Here is a 22,078-nt window from a genome sequence, read left to right on the forward strand (position 1 = left end):
CATTCTGGATCACTGGATCACACTGGGATAGAAGCGACCTCCATAAGAAGGATGAGTTATACTTGAATTTGTCTTTTTCTCCATCACACTTTGGATGTGTAATGCCAGTTAACCTTCCCCTGACGTGTCCTTTATTGCAGTTGCTCTTCCTCCCCTTTGTTAACAGAATAAAACTTACAGCATTTCCACATCACTCCTCGGTTCTGGAAGTGTTGGACTGGAAGTGTTAACCCTATTTCTGCCTCCGCAGCTTCTGCCAGACCTGCAGAGTTTCTGCAGCACTCTCTGTTTTTTGTTATTTCAGATCTCCAGCATTTGCAGCATTTTGCTTCAGCGTCGGTAGTTCTCTGTCCTGTCAGCTAATCAAATCAATTTCCCCATAAGCCCAAATCTGAAAGAAATTTCTGACAGGTATGGGGCTAACAAAAACTGAGGGTGCTTAAGACTTGTTGCAAATCTGTCTTTTGGTTAAACTTCCTAAGGCGTGTAGCAGTATTGTACAAACTTTACTTGGAAAGTTGACATCCCAATGTTGGACGAGTGAAAATTGAAATACGTGATTGGATACTGGAAACTCGGGTTGCTGAGGAACCATGACTATAATATTGAGTTATCTTGGTGTCAGGCAAAACTGAATTAGATGCATTTCAAAACCTAATTTTTGATGTCTTATTTCTTAATTACCTAGGCCGTAATTAACCGTGATGGGAAAAATAAACTTATCGCCAAGATACAAAACATTACCTCAGTTACAGAGATCATTGGAGACCAACTAACAAATGTAAGTTGACATTAATTCTGTTTTGGGGTTCCTTGTATTTCTCAGTTTGGAATTGCTTAGCTGAACCAGCCATGAAACAGCAGCAGTATTGGTAAGAAACCAAGCGGAGGCTTGGGGACCGCTTTGCAGAACACCTCCGCTCAGTTCACAATAAACAACTGCACCTCCCAGTCGCGAACCATTTCAACTCCCCCTCCCATTCTTTAGATGACATGACCATCATAGGCCTCCTGCAGTACCACAATGATGCCACCTGAAGGTTGCAGGAACAGCAACTCAGATTCCGCTTGGGAACCCTGCAGCCCAATGGTATCAATGTGGACTTCACCAGCTTCAAAATCTCCCCTTCCCCCACCGCATCCCAAAACCAGCCCAGTTCGTCCCCTTCCCCCACTGCACCACACAACCAGCCCAGCTCTTCCCCTCCACCCACTGCATCCCAAAACCAGCCCAGCCTGTCTCTGCCTCCCTAACCTGTTCTTCCTCTCACCCATCCCTTCCTCCCACCCCAAGCCGCACCTCCATTTCCTACCCACTAACCTGATCCCACCTCCTTGACCTGTCTGTCTTCCCTGGACTGACCTATTCACTCCCTACCTCCCCACCTATACTCTCCTCTCCACCTATCTTCTTTTCTCTCCATCTTCGGTCCACCTCCCCCTCTATCCCTATTTATTCCAGAACCCTCACCTCATCCCCCTCTCTGATGAAGGGTCTAGGCCCGAAACATTAGCTTTTGTGCTCCTGAGATGCTGCTTGGCCTGCTGTGTTCATCCAGCTTCACACTTTATTATCTTGGTAAGAAGCCCAATTTGTTTGAGTAGCTTACTGGCACTCCTTATCAAGGAATATATTTCAGCAATGACCAGAGGTTGTGTGAAGTGAATGGAATGATACACAATCACAGAGAATAATAGAGAAAGAACAAAACTCAGACCAGAGGATCTCAGAATAAAGGCATGCCAATTTAAGGCTGAGATGCCATACAACAGGTTGGTTAGCAAATTAGAAATGTTTGGGATTGACTGGTCCTGGGCAGCATGGATTAAAAGTTTGCTAAAAGACAAGAAACAGAATATAAGCATAGGTAGGCATTCCTCAGATTGGAGACAAGTTTTGGAGATGGGTGTTGAGGGCAAAATCTCAATCCTGAACAATTTTGACGGGGTAAAGAGGAGATTCTGTTTTCACTTGTTGGTATGTCACTAACTAGGGAGTCACAATTTGAAGAATGCCGGTAAGAGAGGTAGGAGTGGGACAAGGAGAAATGTCTTTAGTCAGGTATGTTAGGATTTGGAATCTGCTGCCTGGGAGAATGGTGGAGTGAACTTCATAGAAGGCTTCAAAAGAGAGTTGAACATATATTTGGAAGTGATTAATTTAGAGTGCTATGGAGATAGTTCTAGAGAATGAAATTAGCTGGGTAACTCTTTCGAGAGCTGGCACAGACCTGAATGATGGATTGAATGTCTTCTTCTGCACTGGAATATTCTATGATTCTAAGATGAGGAAGATTTTTTTTCTCAGTCAGTTATGGGTCTCTGGAACTCCTTGCCATTGAGAGCTGTGCAGTCAGAGTCCTTGTGTATTTTTAAGGCTGAGGTGGATAGATTCTTTATCAATTGGGGAAGCAAACGTTATAGGGAAAGAGGAGGGAAGTGAACGTGAGGAATGTTAGATCACCATAATCCTATTGAATGGGTAAGTAGGCTCAAGGGGCTAAATGGCCCACTCCTGTTACCACTTCTTTATGCTCTTTACGTGCTTAATGTAAAAAGGCATAGAAAACGGGGTGGAAATCAAGTTCAGTTGTGGATGGTTCTTGTGGCATCTACAGTAACCAATTATTTTTGCAGTATAATCTCACAAGCAAAAATTTGATAAATGGTCAGTATTATGATCCCAGACATTGTCCAAGTCGGATCCCAGAATGAAATCTGGGAATATCTGGATGGTTTTATTTATTTTACTTAATATTGTAGTCATAGTCATACAATGCTACAGAATTTCTTTAAAACTAGAGTTTATTAATCACAAAATGAAAACAAAACATAACAAACCAAGCTATCTTAATGAAGTACATGAGTGGAAAAATTTAAATCACTCAGCAAAACAAAGTTTTATCCTTTTCTCAACATTTTGCATTGATTCAAATCCAGACAAAGTATACCTTTACATCAAATATGTGGTCCTATCAAATATGTAAGTTTGAGTAAATTGATTCTCCCCCAATCTCTCCTGTAAATTGTGAAGTCTTCTTTCATGAGTATTTACAAAACTGAGAGCTTAGACTTTCACAGCCACTGATAGCCTACAGATGTCTGATTTGGAAGTTGCACAAAGTAAACCTTTCTAAAGAGGTCACTGTGTTTTCCTTGAACTATTCAATACTCCTCTTGAGGAAACAAACTATATTTGCTGTGATCCCAATCAGGTCTCCTTCTGAAAGGCCTTTAATTTTTAACCTCTGTGTTTCTTAGGCTAAAATCAATGAATAATTGTCATGAACCAGAAACAATCTCATGGCCTCCAATGTCTATACTCCCTCTCATAAATTAGCACAATAAAGAAAATTTTATATTAAATACTCATTGGTTGTAGGTGTTGCTGGCGAACCAGCATTTATTGCCCATCCTAGTTGCCCTTGAGAAAGTGATTGTGAGCTGCCTTCTTGAACTGCTGCAGTCCATGTGTTGTGAGTAAACCCACAAGGCCCTGACGGATTAAATTCCAGGATTTTGCCCCAGCAACACTGAAGGAACAGCAATACATTTCCAAGATGGGCTGGAGAGTGGCTGGGAGGGGAACATGCAGGTGGTGGTGTATTTGACATTAGTATTCTAAGAAGTCTCTGCTGTTTGATATATATTGGATTAAGTCACTGTTTCAGAAGGACTGTCTGACTGACTTTTTTTTAAACTCTTCACAAACGTAATTGTCCCCATATGCTAATCTTTGTCACCCAAACTCTAAAATAATATTAATTAATTAATTAAATAAATAAATAAACAAAACAGACAACATTTTGTCATCCCAATTATACAATCTTTGGTGACATTGGCTGAGGAACTAATATTTTTCTTTGACCAATACTTTATGTTCTTTACCATCTACCTCGAACACAGAGGAGCAGACAGACTGAACTCATCAGCCTCCCAATATCAATCCCTTAATTCACATTGCAAAAACAAATTAGCTTACTAATTAGTAGTTAGGTGAATTTACAATAAGCGATTGGCTTCTGGTTTACCAACATTGCAGCAATGGTTATGCTTCAAATATGTATTTCATTGGCTCTAACACACTTTGGGGTATCCCAAAGTCATAAAAAAGATGCTATATAAATTAAGATAACAAAGTGTGGAGCTGGTTGAACACAGCAGGCCAAGCAGCATCTTAGGAGCACAAAAGCCGACGTTTTAGGCCTAGACCCTTCATCAGAGAAGGGGGATGGGAAGAGGGTTCTGAAATAAATAGGGAGAGAGGGGGATCCAAGATGGATAGAGGAGAAAATAAGTGGAGAGGGGACAGACAAGTTAAAAGGGCAGGGATGGAACCAGTAGAGGTGTGTGTAGGTGGGGAGTTATGGAGGGGGTAGGTCAGTCTGGGGAGGATGGACAGGTCAAGGAGGCGGGATGAGGGTAGTAGGAAGGAAATGGGGGTGCAGCTTGTGTGGGAGGAGGGGATGGGTGAAAGGAAGAACAGGTTAGGGAGGCGAGGATGAGCTGGGCTGGTTTTGGGATGCAGTGGGGGAAGGGGAGATTTTGAAGTTTGTGAAACCCACATTGATACCATTGGGCTGCAGGGTTCCCAAGCTGAATATGAGTTGCTGTTCCTGCAACCTTCAGGTGGCATCGTTGTGGCATTGCAGGAGGCCCAGGATGGACGTGTCGTCTAAGGAATGGGAGAGGGAGTTGAAGTGGTTTGCGACTGGGAGATGCAGTTCCTAGCTACTAACCTCATCCCGCCCCCTTGACCCGTCCATCCTCCCCGGGCCGACTTATCCCCTCCCTACCTCCCCACCTACACTCACCTCTACTGGCTCCATCCCCACCTCTTTGACTTGCCTGTCTCCTCTCCACCCATCTTCTCCTCTATCCATCCTCTGTCCACCTCCCTCTCTCTCCCTGTTTATTTCAGAACCCTGTCCCCCTACCCCTTTTCTGATGAAGTGTCTAGGCCCGTCAGCTCTTGTGCTCCTAAGTGGCTGCTTGGCCTGCTGTGCTCATCCAGTTCCACACTACGATAACAAATGCGGTTCCCCTGTTAGGATAGCAAATGTGGTTCCCCTGTTCAAGAAGGGGAGTAGAGACAACCCTGGTAATTATAGACCAGGGAGCCTTACCTCAATTGTTGGTAAAGTGTTGGAAAAGGTTATAAGGGATAGGATTTATAATCATCTAGAAAAGAATAAATTGATTAGGGATAGTCAGCACGGTTTTGTGAAGGGAAGATCGTGCCTCACAAACCTTATTGAGTTCTTTGAGAAGGTGACCAAACAGGCCGATGAGAGTAAACCGGTTGATGTGATGTATATGGATTTCAGCAAGGCATTCGATAAGGTTCCTCACAACAGGCTATTGTACAAAATGCAGAGGAATGGAATTGTGGGAGATATAGCAGTTTGGATCGGAAATTGGCTTGCTGAAAGAAGACAGAGGGTGGTAGTTGATGGGAAATGTTCATCCTGGAAACCAGTTACTAATGGTGTACCGCAAGGGTCGGTGTTGGGTCCACTGCTGTTTGTCATTTTTATAAATGACCTGGATGAGGGCGTAGAAGGATGGGTTAGTAAATTTGCAGACGACACTAAGGTCGGTGGAGTTGTGGATAGTGACGAAGGATGCTGTAGGTTGCAGAGAGACATAGATAAGCTGCAGTGCTGGGCTGAGAGATGGCAAATGGAGTTTAATGCGGACAAGTGTAAGGTGATGCACTTTGGTAGGAGTAATCGGAAGGCAAAGTACAGGGCTAATGGTAAGAATCTTAGCAGTGTAGATGAGCAGAGGGATCTCGGTGTCCATGTACACAGATCCTTGAAAGTTGCCACCCAGGTTGACAGGGCTGTTAAGAAGGCATACAGTGTTTTAGCTTTTATTAATAGAGGGATTGAGTTCCGGAACCAAGAGGTTATGGGGAAGCTGTACAAAACTCTGGTGCGGCTGCACTTGGAGTATTGTGTACAGTTCTGGTCACCACATTAAAGGAAGGATGTGGAAGCTTTGGAAAGGGTGCAGAGGAGAATTACTAGGATGTTGCCTGGTATGGAGGGAAGGTCTTACGAGGAAAGGCTGAGGGACTTGAGGCCGCTTTCATTAGCGAGAAGAAGGTTGAGAGGTGACTTAATTGAAACATATAAAATAATCAGAGGGTTAGATAGGGTGGATAGGGAGAGCCTTTTTCCTAGGATGGTGACGGCGAGCACAAGGGGTCATAGCTTTAAATTGGGGGGGTGAAAGATATCGGACAGATGCCAGAGGTAGCTTCTTTACTCAGAGAGTAGTAAGGGAATAGAACGCTTTGCCTGCAACGATAGTAGATTCGCCAACTTTAGGTACATTTAAGGCGTCATTGGACAAGCATATGGACGTACATGGAATAGTGTAGGTTAGATGGGCTTGAGATCGGTATGACAGGTCAGCACAACATCGAGGGCCGAAGGGCCTGTACTGTGCTCTAATGTTCTATGTTCTATGTTCTATCTTGGATTCTCCAGCATCTGCAGTTCCCATTATCTCTGCTGTATAAATTAATTTTTCCTTCCTTGTGTAATGAATTATTACTTTGGAGTAAAGGTGAACTTTGAAACTGCTTACTCATGGAGGAATGTGCAATCAACCCAGCAAAACTGTAATCAGTGTCAGAGTTATACAATTTCCTTTGATTCAGTGAAATTATTCAGTTTTATCTTCTCATTTCAGACCATGACTATTGGAGATATCTTCTACAAAAGAATCAGCAAGAGGATCAGCTGAGGCCATTGCAGGACACCATGTAGCAAATTGTATCACATTGTATAGTATTACAATAAAACCTGTGTTCCTGTCTGATGACTTGTCTGAATTTAATTACCCTTTTGTGACAGGTATTATCAATTATATTTATTGCCATGAATATTAATTACTTATAAGAAACTTTTCCTCTTGATGAAGGGATAAATGACCAGATGTGAAAATTTAAGGGAAACAGCTGAAAGTTCTGAGGGGATATGAGGAAAGATTTTTTTTCACCCAGAGAGTTTTGGAACTCACTGTCAGTAATGGTGATAGAAGCTGAAATTCCCATTTCATTGAAGAAGCATGTAGATACAGAAAAACTGGGAAACTATAGACATGAGAGTCTGATGTCGGCTGTTGGTTAAATTATTGGAGGTGACTTTAAAAAATAGGATTTGTAGATATTTAGAGAGGCAAAACGTGGTTGGAGATAGTCAGCATGGTTTTGTGTGTGGAAAATCATATCTCACAAATGTGATTGAGTTTTTATTTTAAGAATCCCTGCAGGGTGGAAACAGGCCCTTCAGCCCAACAAGTCCACACCAAACCTCAGAGCATCCCACCCAGACCCATACCCCTGACCTATGCATTCCTGATACTATAGACAATTTAGCATGGCCAATCCACCTAGCCTGCGCATCTTAGGACTGTGGGAGGAAACTCGTGCAGACATGGGGAGAAAGTGCAAACTCTACACAGTTGCCCAAGGGTGGAATTGAACCCAGATCCCTGGCACTGTGAGGCAACAGTGCTAACCACTGAGCCACTGTGCCACCCCCTTTTTGAGGAAATTACTGAAGAGATTGATGAAGGCAGAGCAGTAGACGTTGTTTACTTGGACTTTAATTAAGCCTTCGACAAGGTTCTGCGTGGTAGACTAATTAATAAAGTTAGGTCACATGCGATTCAGGGGGAACTTGCCAATTGGATACAAAATAACAAAGTGTGAAGCTGGATGAACACAGCAGGCCAAGCAGCATCTCAGGAGCACAAAAGCTGATGTTTTGGGCTTAGACCCTTCATCAGAGAGCCTCAGCTTAACGGTAGGAGACAGAGAGTCATGGTGGGGGTTTGGTTTTTGGACTGGAGGCCTGTGGACAGCAGTGTTCCACAGGGATCGGTTCTGGGTCCCCCTTTGTCTGTCATTTATGTAAATGATTTGGATGAGACTGTAGAATAGATGGTTAGTATGTCTGCAGACAACATCAAAATTGGTGGAATTATAGATAGTGAAATTTTTTAAAGATTTTATAGGATCTTGAATAAATGGGTCAATAGGCTGCAAAATAGCAGCTGAGTTCAATCTGGACAAATGTAAGGTATTATAATTTTGTACAACAAACAAAAGTAAGGCTTATACAGTTAATGGCAGGGCCTTGAGTAGTGTTGTAGAATAGACAGACATAGGGGCTCAGGTGTATAATTCTTTGAAGTTTGTACCACATATAGGTAGTGGTTAAAAAGGCATTTGGCATGCTTCCTTCATTGCTCAATCTTTTGAATATAAGAGTTGGGAAGTCATGTTGAGGTTGTACGGGAGGCTAGGGAGGCCTCTTCTGGAATATATTGTCCAGTTCTGGTCTGCCAGTTATAGGAAGGATATTATCAAGCTGGAGAGGGTTTCAGAAGAGATATACCAGGATGTTGTGGGTATGGAAGGTTGAGTTATGAGGAAAGCTGGTTAGGCTGGGATCATTTTCACTGGAGCATAGAGTTTGAGAGGCGGCTGTATAGAAGTGTATAAAATAATGATGGGTATAGATAGGGTTAACGATAGTTGTCTTTTCTCCAGGATGTGAGATTTCAAAGCTAAGGGGCAAATTTTAAGGTGAGAAGAGACAGATTTAAAAAAGAAATGGGTGTCAAATTTTTCACACACAGGGTGGCTCGTATATGGATGTGGGTACAATTACAACATTTAAAACACATTTGGATAAGTACATGACTAGCAAGGATTTGCATGTATATGGGCAAGGAGAAGGCAGGTGGGACTAGTTTAGTTTGGGATTATGTTCAGCGTGAACTGGTTGGGCCGAAGGGGCTGTTTCCATTCTGTGCAACTCTATGACTATGACTCTATGTGTACTTGCGATGCCAAGCACTGGAAAATGGAGTACAGTAGTTAGTTGATAATAAAATGTGAGGCTGGATGAACACAGCAGGCCAAGCAGCATCTCAGGAGCACAAAAGCTGACGTTTCGGGCCTAGACCCTTCATCAGAGAGCTTTTGTGCTCCTGAGATGCTGCTTGGCCTGCTGTGTTCATCCAGCCTCACATTTTATTATCTTGGAATCTCCAGCATCTGCAGTTCCCATTATCTCTGATACAGTAGTTAGTTGCTTGCTTTGGGCCAGCACAGACTCAAAGGACTGAAGCGTTTTTTTGTGCTGTAGACCTCTTTGGCTCTAGGAGAGTAGCTTTCAAGGGAGAAAGATCCTGGTGGCAACTAACCATATGTACATCAATACCAGTTAGGTTTCCAGATGACTCCCTAAGTATTGCAGCACACTCTATGTCACAGAAAGCTTTTTACACAATGTCAGGACTTGATATCTACCTCCAATTATCTCTTGGGACAGGTGAATACAGTTCGCTGAGTTTTGCTTTCAAAATGCGTAAGCAATTTTTTTTTCATTCTTCTCAGATGATTGGGATAATCCATGCTACTTGCTATCACAGATACTTTTGGAATTTTTGAGACGATGGGGCAGTTTAGGGATGTCACCAATAGACCTGCCTGTCCAGAAACTGAGTGATGAGGTGGCTTGAAAGGAACTGGTGTCTCACTGGCATCAACTTGGCCCAGTACTTACACTATCTTCCACCTACTGTGCCACTTTTAGGGGAGGGGTATATTCCACAGGCATAATGTCAACCTTCCTCAGCCATGGCAGAGGAACATATGCCAGCGTACAAAATGGAAACATCAGACAGAGACGATTACTCACTCACCATACGGTTCACTGAGTTTTCATAAAGAACTGCTTACTAAGTACACTTTTCATGATGTTATTTACAATCAATAAAGAGCAACAACAACCTGGATCAAAATAAGACAAAGGAACAGAAGTAGAACCTTCAGACCATCAAGACTGCTCCACTATTCAATGAGACCATGGCTGACCTGACAATCCTCAATTCCATTTCCTACCTTTCTCTCAGAACCCAAGATTCCCTGAATGATTAAAAATTTCTCTATCTCAGATTCAGGTATCTTTATCAACCCATCTTTGACAATGAATTCCACAGACTCATGACCCTCTGCGAGATGAAATTCTTTCTCATCTCTGTTTTAACTGGACCGCTTATTCTGAGATTATATACTTTGCTCCTAGACTCTCCCACCAGTGGAAACAACCTCTCTCCATCCAGTTTCCGTATGTTTTTTATTCATTTGTTGGATGTGGGCTTCTCTGGCTGGCCAGCACTTCTTGCCTAGCCCTAGCTGCCCTTGAGAAGGTGGTGGTGAGCTGTTCTTGCAGTCCTCCTGCTGGGGGTTGACCCACAATGCTATTATGGAGGGAACTCTAGGGTTTTGACCCAGCGACAGTGAAGGATGGCAATATATTCCCAAGTCAGGATGGTGAGTGGCTTTGAGGGGAACTTGGAGATGGTGGTGTTCTCATATGTCTGCTGCCCTTGTCCTTCTAGATGGAAGTGGTAATGGGTTTGGAAGGTGTTGTCTGAGGATCTTTGGTGAATTTCTGCAGTGCATCTTGTAGGTAGTACATACTGCTGCTACTGAGGGTCAGTGGTGGAGGAAGTGAGTATTTGTAGATGTGGTGCCAATCAAGCAGGCTGGTTTGTCCTGGATGGTGTCAAGCTTTTTGTATGTTGTTGGGGCTGCACTCATCCAGGCAAGTGGGGACTATTCCAATACACTCCTGACTTGTGCCTTGTAGATGGCAGACAGGGTTGAGGAGTCAGGAGGTGAGTTACTCGCCGCAGTATTCCCAGCCTCTGACCTGCTCTTGTAGCCACTCTGTTAAAGTGGTGAGCACAGTTTAGTTTCTGGTCAATGATAACCCCCAGGATGTTGATAGGGCGGGATTCAGTGATGGTAACTCCAACGAATGTCAAGGGGCCATTGTTAGATTGTCTCTCGTTGGAGATGGTCATTGCCCACACATTTGTGTGGTGCAAATGTCACTTGCCATTTGTCAGCCCAAGCCTCGATATTGCCCAAATCTTGTTGTATTTGAACACAATCTGCAATTTGAGAAATCACGAATGGTGCTGAACATTGTGCAATCATCGGTGAGCGTCCTAATTCTGATCTTATGATGGAGGGAAGGTCATTGATGAAGCAGCTGAAGATGGTTGGGCCGAGAACACTACCTGAGGAACTCCTGCAGAGATGTCCTGGAGCTGAGATGATGGACCTCTAACAACCACGACCATATTCCTGTCTGTCAGGTATGGCTCCAACCGTATAAAATTGGAAAACAGCAGCTAAATCCATTGGTTTCAGCTGTGCAACTGGTACTGCGCAGACACTCGGAATTATTAAGTGTAATACCTCAGGGGAATAACGAGGTAGAAAAGGTTCTTGCGATTAGTGTAACCCTCTCTAAACAGCCTCCGAATCTTAGAAATGAATTTGCCCTTTTGCATGTCCTGTGTTGTCCCTGAGGTAACGTAACTTGGCCTCTGACTCACTCTTTGATAGCACCTTTGGATAGAACATAGGTCTGGAATATGCAATAAATTTGGAAAATTGGTTTTAGCTGTGCAACTAGTGCTGGCCAGACACTCGGAATTGTTATGTTTAATGGTTCAAGCACATTAGGGTGATTATCTGTGCTGGATGGGATTTGAACCAAGATGTTCTAACTTAAAGGGAGGGACTTTACCACGACACCAAAAGAATTCCTTGACTAGCAGATATTTTCCCAATCAGCCTACTCGAAGGTGTAATGGCACACCTCTGGAGCAGGTGAGACTTGAACTCATACCACTGGGCTCAGAGGTAGAGGCACTAATCAGTGCACCACAAGAACTCTCCCACTGCACCAGGTATGTCACCACACAAGTAATAACCAGCCCTGAGTCTGCTTAACCTCTAAAAGACAGTGCTTTCAGCCAAGAATGGCTGCCAACAGCTTTGGCTGGTAAGAATAAACCTGTTATTTTCAACAGCCTGCAACATCTTTTATCAATTGATTGCTTAATTGAAGTTTAATTAGAATTGATTGCTGTTGTTTAAAAATCAGCAACTTTCCCTAAATTCCTCTGGAAATATCCTGATTTCAATTTAAAAGCCCTTAGATTTCTCCTTATTCCAGAAGGCTGCCCAGATGAAGCTCACATAAATTATCCTTTTTGGTGCCATTTTGCTTGTCTGTTTGGTTTTTTTTCTTGTTTCTAAGGTATGAGTTAATGTTTTTTTCTTAAAATTTTGCCTCCCTGTTTAGGTGAACTTGTCTTTCCCCTGTACTTCATTTAGTAGAGGGGTTTTTTTTGTACAGTTCTGATCTTCTGCAGTTGATTGTGGTCTGTTGATTCAGGTTAAACTGGCTTTATGGAAAAACTTTTTTTTTCCCCCCTGTTGATAATAACTTGACTTTTCTGATATTGCTTCTCACAGACTATTGTAAGATAATGGGAAAAGACAGAAATTGTCAGGAAAGACTCTTCTCAGTAGCAATAAGAGTCAGATGTACAGAATGGAAACAGCTTGTCTATGCTGACTAGGTATTCTAAGCTATTCTAGTCCTATTTGGCCCAGCTCCCTCTTTGAACCCTTCCTCTTCCCCCACATTAGGGGTGTTTGAACAGTCCTTGGATAAGCATATGGATGATGACGGGATAGTGTAGGGGGATGGGCTTAGATTAGTTCACAGGTTGGTGCAACATCAGAACAGGCCCTTCGGCCCTCATGTTCATGAGTGTCTCTAAATACTCTTCAAATGCTGAAAGTGTGCAGGCCTTCACTACTAACAGCTCACTCCATGCATGTACTACTGTGTGGAAAAAGTTCTACCTTGGGTCTTCTCTTTAAATCTTTTGTCACCCCATAAACATATGCTGTCTAGTTTTAGACTCGCCTACACTGGGGGAAAAAGATTTTGGCCATTCATCCTATCCTTGCATATCGTGTCAAACATCAGTTTCAACTGGATTAGACTTTAGTAACATTAATCTATATTTAGGCTTTGCTTTTATGTAGATTTTCAATTCTAAGTGTTTTTGAAATGTATAATGGTGGTCTAATTTCTCTTTTTGGGTGCTTGCAGACTAAATTGGCTTATGATGTCATTGGTTATGGTTCACAGAAATAGATGTCTTTTATGTTAAGAGACTAGTAGGGCAAGCATCTACATAACAACAGCATGTTTCTGACTTGTTAATCTACACTTCAAGTACTTAAACTTCTGCTAGATTAAATTTAAATGTGTTTTTCAAATTACTTATTTTAATAAGGTAGCTAGGAAAGCATATGAGGTGCTTTGTTTCTGCTGATCTATAACAACATTTAAAAGTAAGAGGAAAGACTCCCAGCGGTAATGTGGATCCAGGTTACAGTCTTTACAAACCCTGGAGGTGTGTTGGAACATGTGGAGTTTGTTAAATTTAATGACATCTGTGCTCTTGATTGTGTTGGAGCTGCAGAGAAATTTGTTTACTGCTGGAGTGCTGAATGTGGCTTTCTTTGCTGCAGTCATTCTCCTAATAGTGCACTGGAGGGGGCGCAGATGCGATGCACCAAGATGTTACTTGGGTTGGAGCACGCTCGTTGGTTTTCTTTAGAACAGACCTCTGCTGGAGGGAAGGCATCTGATTGAGGTGTATACAACTGAGGGATATGGGCAGTAAATAGAGAAGTCATCACTTTAGTCAAAGGGTCAATATCAAAGCAGTGTCACCATGGCATGAAAGGCAAGATGTTTAGAGGTATTGAAATCCCCACCCTGAGGGTGGGGGAGCAGTAGGTCTGGCATGCACTACCTAAGAGGATGGTTGAGGTGGGAAGCCTCCACATTCTCTCTCTTTTTCTGAAAAAGAGAATTTCACTGAAGTGTTACAACACAAGGACTTGGTGCAGGATAGTATGACTAGTGTAGATAGCAGTTTTTGGCAGTGTCATCTCAATGGACTGAAACTTCCTTTTGTATTATCTCTTAAAATTCAAAAGAATGGCCTAACTGGCTTTGAATGCCATCAATGTAAGTAAAGTTCCTTAATGTTGCTGACTTTTTTCTATGGTCAAACAATAAACAATGAACTATTAACTTTCCCTTCCTATTGAAAGGAAACCTTTAAAATTGGCTGCTTTTTCTAACTACTACTATTGACTAATGTGCATAGAGAACAGTGCTATCTGAACAAAGAGGCTGTGACATCTCGAAATCTGAAGGAAGCTGCAAGGATCTCCAAGTGATTGAGTAGTCATTGAGTCTAACTTACTAAGAGGCAAGTGGATAGGGTCTTTGATACAATGTCCAGAGCAAACGTTATAAAATGTTAGTGAACACTAATTCTGAAAGCACGGTAATGTGAGGATGGATGTCTTTGGGGTGGGAGCCAGGGAAGGATAGCACGAGGATGGAATTGTTGTTTTTGCCACGACATGGCATTGGTGTAAACTAACATAAGAATCGCAGAACGAATTGGAATCCCAACTGGCCATAAGAGCCCCTTCCAAACTGAGAGCCCTGACCTGAGATGAGAGATAATGGGAACTGCAGATGCTGGAGATTCCAAGATAATAAAATGTGAGGCTGGATGAACACAGCAGGCCAAGCAGCATCTCAGGAGCACAAGTTTGCTGTGGAAGGGCTTTCCACTAGTGCAGCCTCTTCTGCTGTTTTTAAAAATCTGGCGTTCTCCCACCCACCTCCTTGGTTGGGTAACCCCAGTCTAAATTTTCAGCAAGTTGGGTGGTAAAATGTTTCATCTTTATGCTGCAGCCCTTGTTAGCATGTCTCTCTGGCACAGGCTGCTCTTTCTGGTTCTGCTTCAACCTGGATATTTGGTGATATTTACATCAGCTTTGTCACTGCTTTCCAACTTGTAACAGCTGCAGGAAGCACTAAAAAAGTGCAATTGAAGAAACAGCTGAAGAGATTGCATCTGTTCTGATTGGGGCCAGGCAAAGATCTTTCTGTTGATGAATGGAATGTTGTCATAGTTGAGCGGAGTAACTGCCAGCAGGTGCTTTGAATGCAATCTCATTACATAGACAACAAATAACTGATTTGACTGTCTCTCTTGGACGAATGCAATGGTTCAGCATGCTAGTAACTTTTTGTTCTTGTTCCAAGTTGCACAAATGAGTGGCTTAGCAAAAGACCTAGTTTAACTTTCTAGTTTGTGTACGTCTAGCAGGCAACCTGGAATAAATGTGCTCTCACCCCACAAGCCTTACCTAGCCCAGTCTACTTGGAATCCATTCCACAAAATTCTTCTGTTATCTGCTCCTCTGAAACAGGAGCAGACAGCCAGTTCAAAGTCAACTGGGAATGGGCTCTGCCAGTAGTGCTCAATACTATATAGAATGTGTACTGAGGATACTGTTTGAGATGTCCCCATTAACAGAGGACTTGAAGGATGCTCAATCAGTAATGGAATCACATCTGCCCGCTTGAAGACAGGGCCAGTTGCTTATGATTATGGTTCCTTGTTTCTATAGATCTGGCTTTGTAAACAAAATGACCCTTCACAGGCAGGAAAGTAGCCTGCTTAGATGCTGTTACCATTAAAGTACCAATGGACCATTTGTCAATTTGTTTTTTTTTTTGAAGCCATGAAATGCTTGAGTTGCTGCAAACTGGTCAGGCCAGATGGAAATAGTTTGTTTTAGTGTGCATGCAAAATGTTAGTTTATTTTCCTGAGCAGAAGGCTGCAGAAACAAACTTGAAGCCATGATTCTTCCCTAGCAGGAAGTGAGGTTTTATAAACTGTTCATTTGTGGGTGAAACTAGAAGGAAAAGTGAATATTTAATTTAAAATGGTGCTGCTAGATTACATGTGACTGAACAAGTTGTGACAAAATAGGAATAAATCTTCCATCTTAGTATAACAACAAGGGAAGAATGTTCACAAGAATTCCTGATGTAACTTTCTTTTTATATACCAAGGCTCTCCAGAAATTCCAGGTGACCTAACTTTACCTGTGTCTAGGTTTTTCCTAGCAATAGGAAGACTCTAAACTGAGTGGTTCATCATTACCATGCCTCAAATAATCTTTGAAACAAGATCTGCTAAGTTGCCTCTTCTAAAATCCTAGAAAATAGATGCAGGCCATTCCTCCCTTCAGGCATGCTCTTCCATCCAACATGATATGGCCAATAATACAATTTCTATATCCCATTCCCACTTCTCTCTCTATAACCCTTGATCCCTTTAACCACAAGAGCTACTCCCTCTTGACTAATCTCTCTCTCTGAAATAGCACCAACAGCTTTGTGGTAAAGAATTCCACAGGAACTCAACGGAGTTGAGAAATTCTTCATCTTGATAATAAGCGGCTTGCTCCTTATTTTCAGACTGACCCCTAGTTATGGACTTCCCCAAACATCAGGAACACTATCTTTTCCCATATCTAACCTGTCCGGTCCCAAAGGGAATTTTTATTGTGATCTCCCTCATTCTGCTGAATTCCAGTGAGTACAAGCCCAGTTGAGACAATCTTTCCTTGTGTTAATCCTGCCAGGAATCAGTCCAGTGAGCTTTTGCTAGACTCTGTCTCAACAGCTGGAATGTCTTTGATCCGGCCTGGAGATCAAAGTTGCGTACAGTACTCGAGGCCCTGCCACCTCACCATTATTGATCCAATCTGCAGATGTTTGTTGTAACTTGCCCAAGATTCAAACTCTCTATCTGTTTCCCCACCCCCAGCAACTCTAGACTCTCTTGAATGCTAAACATCTACAATGGACTTCAGTGGACAATATGAACTCCAGAGTCAAGAAAATATGGAAGAATTTATGGAAGTTTTGGGTAAGCAGAAGATGAACTATAGCATGTCAGTGGATGAGAATGTTCTAAACTCCACTTGGGATTGTCTTTGACTAGGCTGCTTTGTCTAAATCTGCAAATAAAGCAGTTTTACTTCAGCAATTACAATAATCCTTTGTGCCCCACTGCATTGTTTTCTCTTTAACCAAAAAGAAAAATTGTTTTTAAAATCTGTTTTATGTTCTGTTTTTAACCTTATGTTGAGTGCATGTATACAGTACATAAGGGAAAAAATCTTCTGGAGCCTGAATGAGCTCCATTTTATCCTAAATGGAAGGAGGGCAGACCTCTTGCAATCTGAACAGACCTGTTACTTCATCTCCAAGTAGTTTTAGCAACAATATCATTGTACTTGTCTGTTATCCTACAATAAACCAATCTTTAAGACCAGATCCACCAAGATACTTATTTTTGCCTATTGCTCATCAAAATAGGGCCTTACTCCCAGCCTAGGGAAAGATGGCTGACAGACACAAGCACTGTCACAGCCCCCCCACCATCTCCTCTGCACACCCTCCATGCTATTTAAAATTTGGATATTTGGGGCTTGGCCTAAAGAATTGCTTAGGGAAGAACTTTGGAACAGGTCTTCAAATTCTTCCATTATGATTGAACATTAGCAAGATAATTTGTTTTTAAACTTTCTCAATGTAAAACTGAGATGTAGCTGAAATATTTACTCTTCACCATTTCCACAACTATAAATAGATAAAGTTCAAATATTTAAACATAGACTGGTTCAATCTTTAAGGTTCAATACCACCTTGTTTGATCTTGCTCAACACCTTCATTTTACAAGGTTGAGCGTAAGGTCTAATTTCTTAGTCTAATCTTGAGCTGACTAGGTTAATGACTTTTAAATTTTCCTCCATGTGTTCTTTGTATCTTTACTCAGTCTTTTTACACTAAAATGTAGAGTTTAATGTTTGTATGTGTGCATCTTTTGACTCTTGGAGTTTTTGTAACTCATTTCCTTGAAGCTATCAGCAATGGTACAACTGGCATCTTGTGTACTTTTTGTAGGAGTCCCAGATGATATGATTGAAAAATTCAAAGACCTCAAGAGGGTTACTAAAATTGTCCAAAATGGAGATGACTTCATAGTTGCTATCCAAACTGGTGATCAGGTACTTGTCAATAATTTCACACTTGGACAAGAGACGCACGTGCAAACTCCTGCAGGAGACAGGATCAAGGTAAGCACCTAGAGTTTAAGAAGGAATGAGAGTTAGTGTAACGTCCTCAGGCAATTTTGCCCAATAAGGCTTGCTGATGTAACTTGTGCATTAAGGTAATTACAAGGGCTACTTGGAATATTCCTGAACCTCTGCTGTCTCAATTTTTGTTTGCGCAGGCTATAATGAACCTAGAGGGAGAAAATAAGCTAGTTGTTAAAGCAAAAGATTTTACTTCAGTTGCAGAGTTTGATGGAGATCTGCTGACAAATGTAAGCTTTTAAAACACATTTTCCACAGCTCCTGTTGGCTGATCACGTAGATTTAAGCATGCTTACTCATGTTAAGTAAACAGCAACAAATGGTGGCCTTTGTGCTGTACAGTGGGGCTGGTAGTAGGATACTGAAGAAGTTGGCCAAACACACTCCCCACCACTTCCCCTCATTCCCTGATCATCACTGACTTCTGGTGTAATTCTATTGCAGTATAATCTTTAGAATTCTTTGATTTTTCTCCACTTTTTAACTGTGTATAACCTTTGGAAAGTTTTTTAAATAGTGTTAACATTTTTAAAGGTTTAAGAGTTGAATTTCAACTGGATTTGACTTTTTCAGTCATTTGGGCAGATTCCATGTGGAATGATGTAGTGTGGGTTTTACTATGTTTCAATGGGCTATGTGGCCAGATGGACAGTCATGACAAGCCAGTGTTTTGATTAGTCCTGACAATGGATCATTCCATTTTTTAATGAAGAGTTTTTACCTAATTAGTGAGGTTGAGATGAAACAGATTGGTTTTAATGATGAATTAAAGGTGTGGGGGTACAACTGACATTTACTTCCTCACACTTTTTGTTGTACTGCGAACTGGTGATTCAGTTTCTGGAGTATTTGACGATATTGATCGTACCAAATGCTAGATACAAGTCAAAAGTTGTTCAGAGGGCTTACCAGAATATATCAGTCAGTGGTGAGTGGGGTTCCACAGGGCTCTGTCCTTGGGCCTCTACTGTTTGTAATTCTTATTAATGACTTGGACGAGGGAATTGAAGGATGAGTCAGCAAGTTTGCAGACGACACAAAGGTTGGAGGTGTCGTTGACAGTGTAGAGGGCTGTTGTAGGCTGCAGCGGGACATTGACAGGATGCAGAGATGGGCTGAGAGGTGGCAGATGGAGTTCAACCTGGATAAATGCGAGGTGATGCATTTTGGAAGGTCGAATTTGAAAGCTGAGTACAGGATTAAGAATAGGATTCTTGGCAACGTGGAGGAACAGAGGGATCTTGGTGTGCAGATACATAGATCCCTTAAAATGGCCACCCAAGTGGACAGGGTTGTTAAGAAAGCATATGGTGTTTTGGCTTTCATTTACAGGGGGATTGAGTTTGAGTCGTGAGATCTTGTTGCAGCTCTATAAAACTTTGGTTAGACCGCACTTGGAATACTGCGTCCAGTTCTGGGTGCCCTATTATAGGAAAGATGTGGATGCTTTGGAGAGGGTTCAGAGGAGGTTTACCAGGATGCTGCCTGGACTGGAGGGCTTATCTTATGAAGAGAGGTTGACTGAACTCGGTCTCTTTTCATTGGAGAAAAGGAGGAGGAGAGGGGACCTAATTGAGGTATACAAGATAATGAGAGGCATAGATAGAGTTGATAGCCAGAGACTATTTCCCAGGGCAGAAATGGCTAGCACGAGGGGTCATAGTTTTAAGCTGGTTGGTGGAAAGTATAGAGGGGATGTCAGAGGCAGGTTCTTTATGCAGAGAGTTGAGAGCATGGAATGCGTTGCCAGCAGCAGTTGTGGAAGCAAGGTCATTGGGGTCATTTAAGAGACTGCTGGACATGCATATGGTCACAGAAATTTGAGGGTGCATACATGAGGATCAATGGTCGGCACAACATTGTGGGCTGAAGGGCCTGTTCTGTGCTGTACTGTTCTATGTTCTATGTCTATGTTCTAAATGTTTAGATTAGACCCCCTAGCCTTGCATCCTAAGGAACTTGAAGAAAAAGGTGACTCACCAGAAATGCAAGGCTTTTTCCAATTTGAAAGAATACAGTGTTTCTGCTAGAATCCAGAATAAGGAGACTCTCCATCCCAGACGTGGTGAAACAAACAGCGATAATGTTAACACTTTGGAAAAGGAGTCCTTTTGAATATTTGGGGCATGACTTGATAACACTTGAATAAGGGCATAAGGAACTATTGGCACTAGGCAGGAATGTGTGCCTGCAGCTGTAATCTTTTCAGTTCTGACTTTTATTTAAAAGAAGGTTCAATAGGCTGCCTGACTTGGTCCTCATTAGTGTGCTTATCTGTATGATCATGTACAATGGGTAATATCTTCTAGATGAGATGAAGCTGGCTAACTGCTCCACTTCATGTTTTGTGTTGAGCTGCACACTTATTCAGAAATCCATTTTTATATTGACCCTACTCTCTGGAATAAGGCAATCTAGAATGTGTGCATATTGGCCTTGTGACCTGAGGTTGCCTTTCAAGCTTGATTTTGAGTGCCATTAAATCTATGCACTACACTTCTGCATTTACTAACTAACACCTGGCTTGTCTCTTTTTTCAGACAATCACTTTTGGTGATGTTGTTTACAAACAAATAAGCAAAAAAGTTGAAGATCCTGATGCTGAGGAAGATCATCTGTAGTTCATTTGTGAAAATAAAATGTGCACTGAGCAGTGGTGTGGCTGGTTATTGATCTACTTGATGTATTGTGGGTGTTCACATGGTGCTAAAGCTGCCCTTTATAATTGGCTAGGTGAGCTCAGTCAGCAAGACAGCTGACTTGGGTTGCAGAGTGATACCAAAAGTGAGTTCAATTGCTGCACAAGTTGTTGGGATCTTCATTATAACCTTGTCCCTTTCTTTATTGAAGCATGGTGATCCTTTGAAACTTCCTATTAGTCATCGATCTACTGAACAGTCCTATAGTTGTTTGGCCTTCTGGGAGTATACCAACTTTCATGATTTACACTCCTTTCTACCCCTGACATGTGACCATATTGCACTTTTTCAGTGCAATTTTTATTGAACATCTTTCTTGTTTTTATTTTGTCAAACCTCCAATTAGGTTCATTACAGTTCAGACAGAGCTCCTTCAATGAGTTAGGAATTCCGCCCCCCCCCCCCCCCCCCCCACCACCTTTTTAACTTGTCCCCTCAGTTGGCTGCAAAAAAGTTAACTTCAGTATCTTTCACTGGAGGATACTGATTGGATACCAAATAAGGTTTAAAGGACAATTAAATCAGGCTTTTTATTTTTTAGAACTGAAATGCATTTACCAAATGCAAGAAACAACAGATCAAGGATTGTGCCTGGAGATGTTGGAGGATGCTACAGAACTGCAACTGGCAAGTAACTGTTTAGACCTTGGACAGTAGTGTGGGGCTGGAGGAACACAGCAGGCCAGGCAGCATCTCAGGAGCAGGAAAGCTGATGTTTTAGGTTGGGACCCTTAATCAGAAACACAACCAGAAATGTCAGCTTTCCTGGCCTCCTGTGCTCTTCCAGCTCCACGCTGATCTCGGACTCCAGCATCAGCAGTTCTTGCAGTCCCCAAATTATTTTCAGACCTTGCTTTAGCTAAATTTCACAACATTTAGCTTCTGTCCACTTCTTATTCTAGACACCTGAATCCAGATCCTGCGATGTAAACCTGGTCCCATCAGTGAAATGTTAATAAAATTTATTGGACTCCAGCTTCCCCCTTCTAACTTCTTACTTTCCCAATCTTTCTCTGAAATTTCTTGACTGCTATCTCCTCTGTTCTGGAACTGTAAAATGTCCCTGCTTTCACTATTCATTCTACAAATGAAACTGTTTTGATGCTTTTCACATGTTGCTGCACCTCAGATTGGAAGTTCAGAAGAGATGAATTGAATACTGTCAGTGCCAGTGCATTTATTCAAAATATCCCAAAGCAGTGGTTATGCAAGGACTTTTTTTGACAGGGTAGTGGAGTCAACCTCATTAGGGGCATTTAAGCAGAAGTAAGATTGGTTTATGGCTGATTAGTATAAAGTCGGAGTCAAGGGTAGATAGACCTCCTTTAGGATTAGGGTAAAAGATGAGACCAGCTCATCCCCTCCCTCTTCGCCACCCACTGCCCCCCCACCCCCAGCATCCCAAAACCAGCCCAGCCTGTCTC

General features: G+C 42.1%; 2 protein-coding genes across 2 annotated transcripts in view; both read left to right on the forward strand.

The window, feature by feature from the left end:
• Positions 1-6,831, forward strand: part of LOC125455339 (fatty acid-binding protein, liver-like) — a 21,989-nt gene extending 15,158 nt beyond the window's left edge. The window contains exons 3-4 of the mRNA XM_048537120.1: positions 689-781; positions 6,703-6,831. Coding sequence (XP_048393077.1) covers positions 689-781; positions 6,703-6,756 — 147 coding nt within the window. The 3' untranslated portion in view covers positions 6,757-6,831. The remainder of the gene's footprint in view (positions 1-688; positions 782-6,702) is intronic.
• On the forward strand, positions 6,752-20,576 carry LOC125454650 (fatty acid-binding protein 1, liver-like). The gene is made up of 5 exons (XM_059644755.1): positions 6,752-6,866; positions 16,619-16,720; positions 17,762-17,934; positions 18,093-18,185; positions 20,496-20,576. The coding sequence occupies exons 2-5, from the start codon at positions 16,654-16,656 to the stop codon at positions 20,574-20,576; spliced, it is 414 nt and encodes a 137-aa protein (XP_059500738.1). The 5' UTR covers positions 6,752-6,866; positions 16,619-16,653.
• The last annotated feature ends 1,502 nt before the right edge of the window (positions 20,577-22,078 follow it).

The sequence above is a fragment of the Stegostoma tigrinum genome, chromosome 1 (assembly GCF_030684315.1).
Source record: "Stegostoma tigrinum isolate sSteTig4 chromosome 1, sSteTig4.hap1, whole genome shotgun sequence".
NCBI lineage: Eukaryota > Metazoa > Chordata > Chondrichthyes > Orectolobiformes > Stegostomatidae > Stegostoma > Stegostoma tigrinum.

Excerpts from the sequence above, each read along its gene's own strand:
- LOC125454650 (XM_059644755.1), top strand. The coding sequence starts at position 16,654 with ATGGACTTCAGTGGACAATATGAACTCCAGAGTCAAGAAAATATGGAA. Across the intron at positions 16,721-17,761 it reads AGAATTTATGGAAGTTTTGG|GAGTCCCAGATGATATGATT; the intron begins GTAAGCAGAAGA and ends TACTTTTTGTAG. Across the intron at positions 17,935-18,092 it reads CTGCAGGAGACAGGATCAAG|GCTATAATGAACCTAGAGGG; the intron begins GTAAGCACCTAG and ends TTGTTTGCGCAG.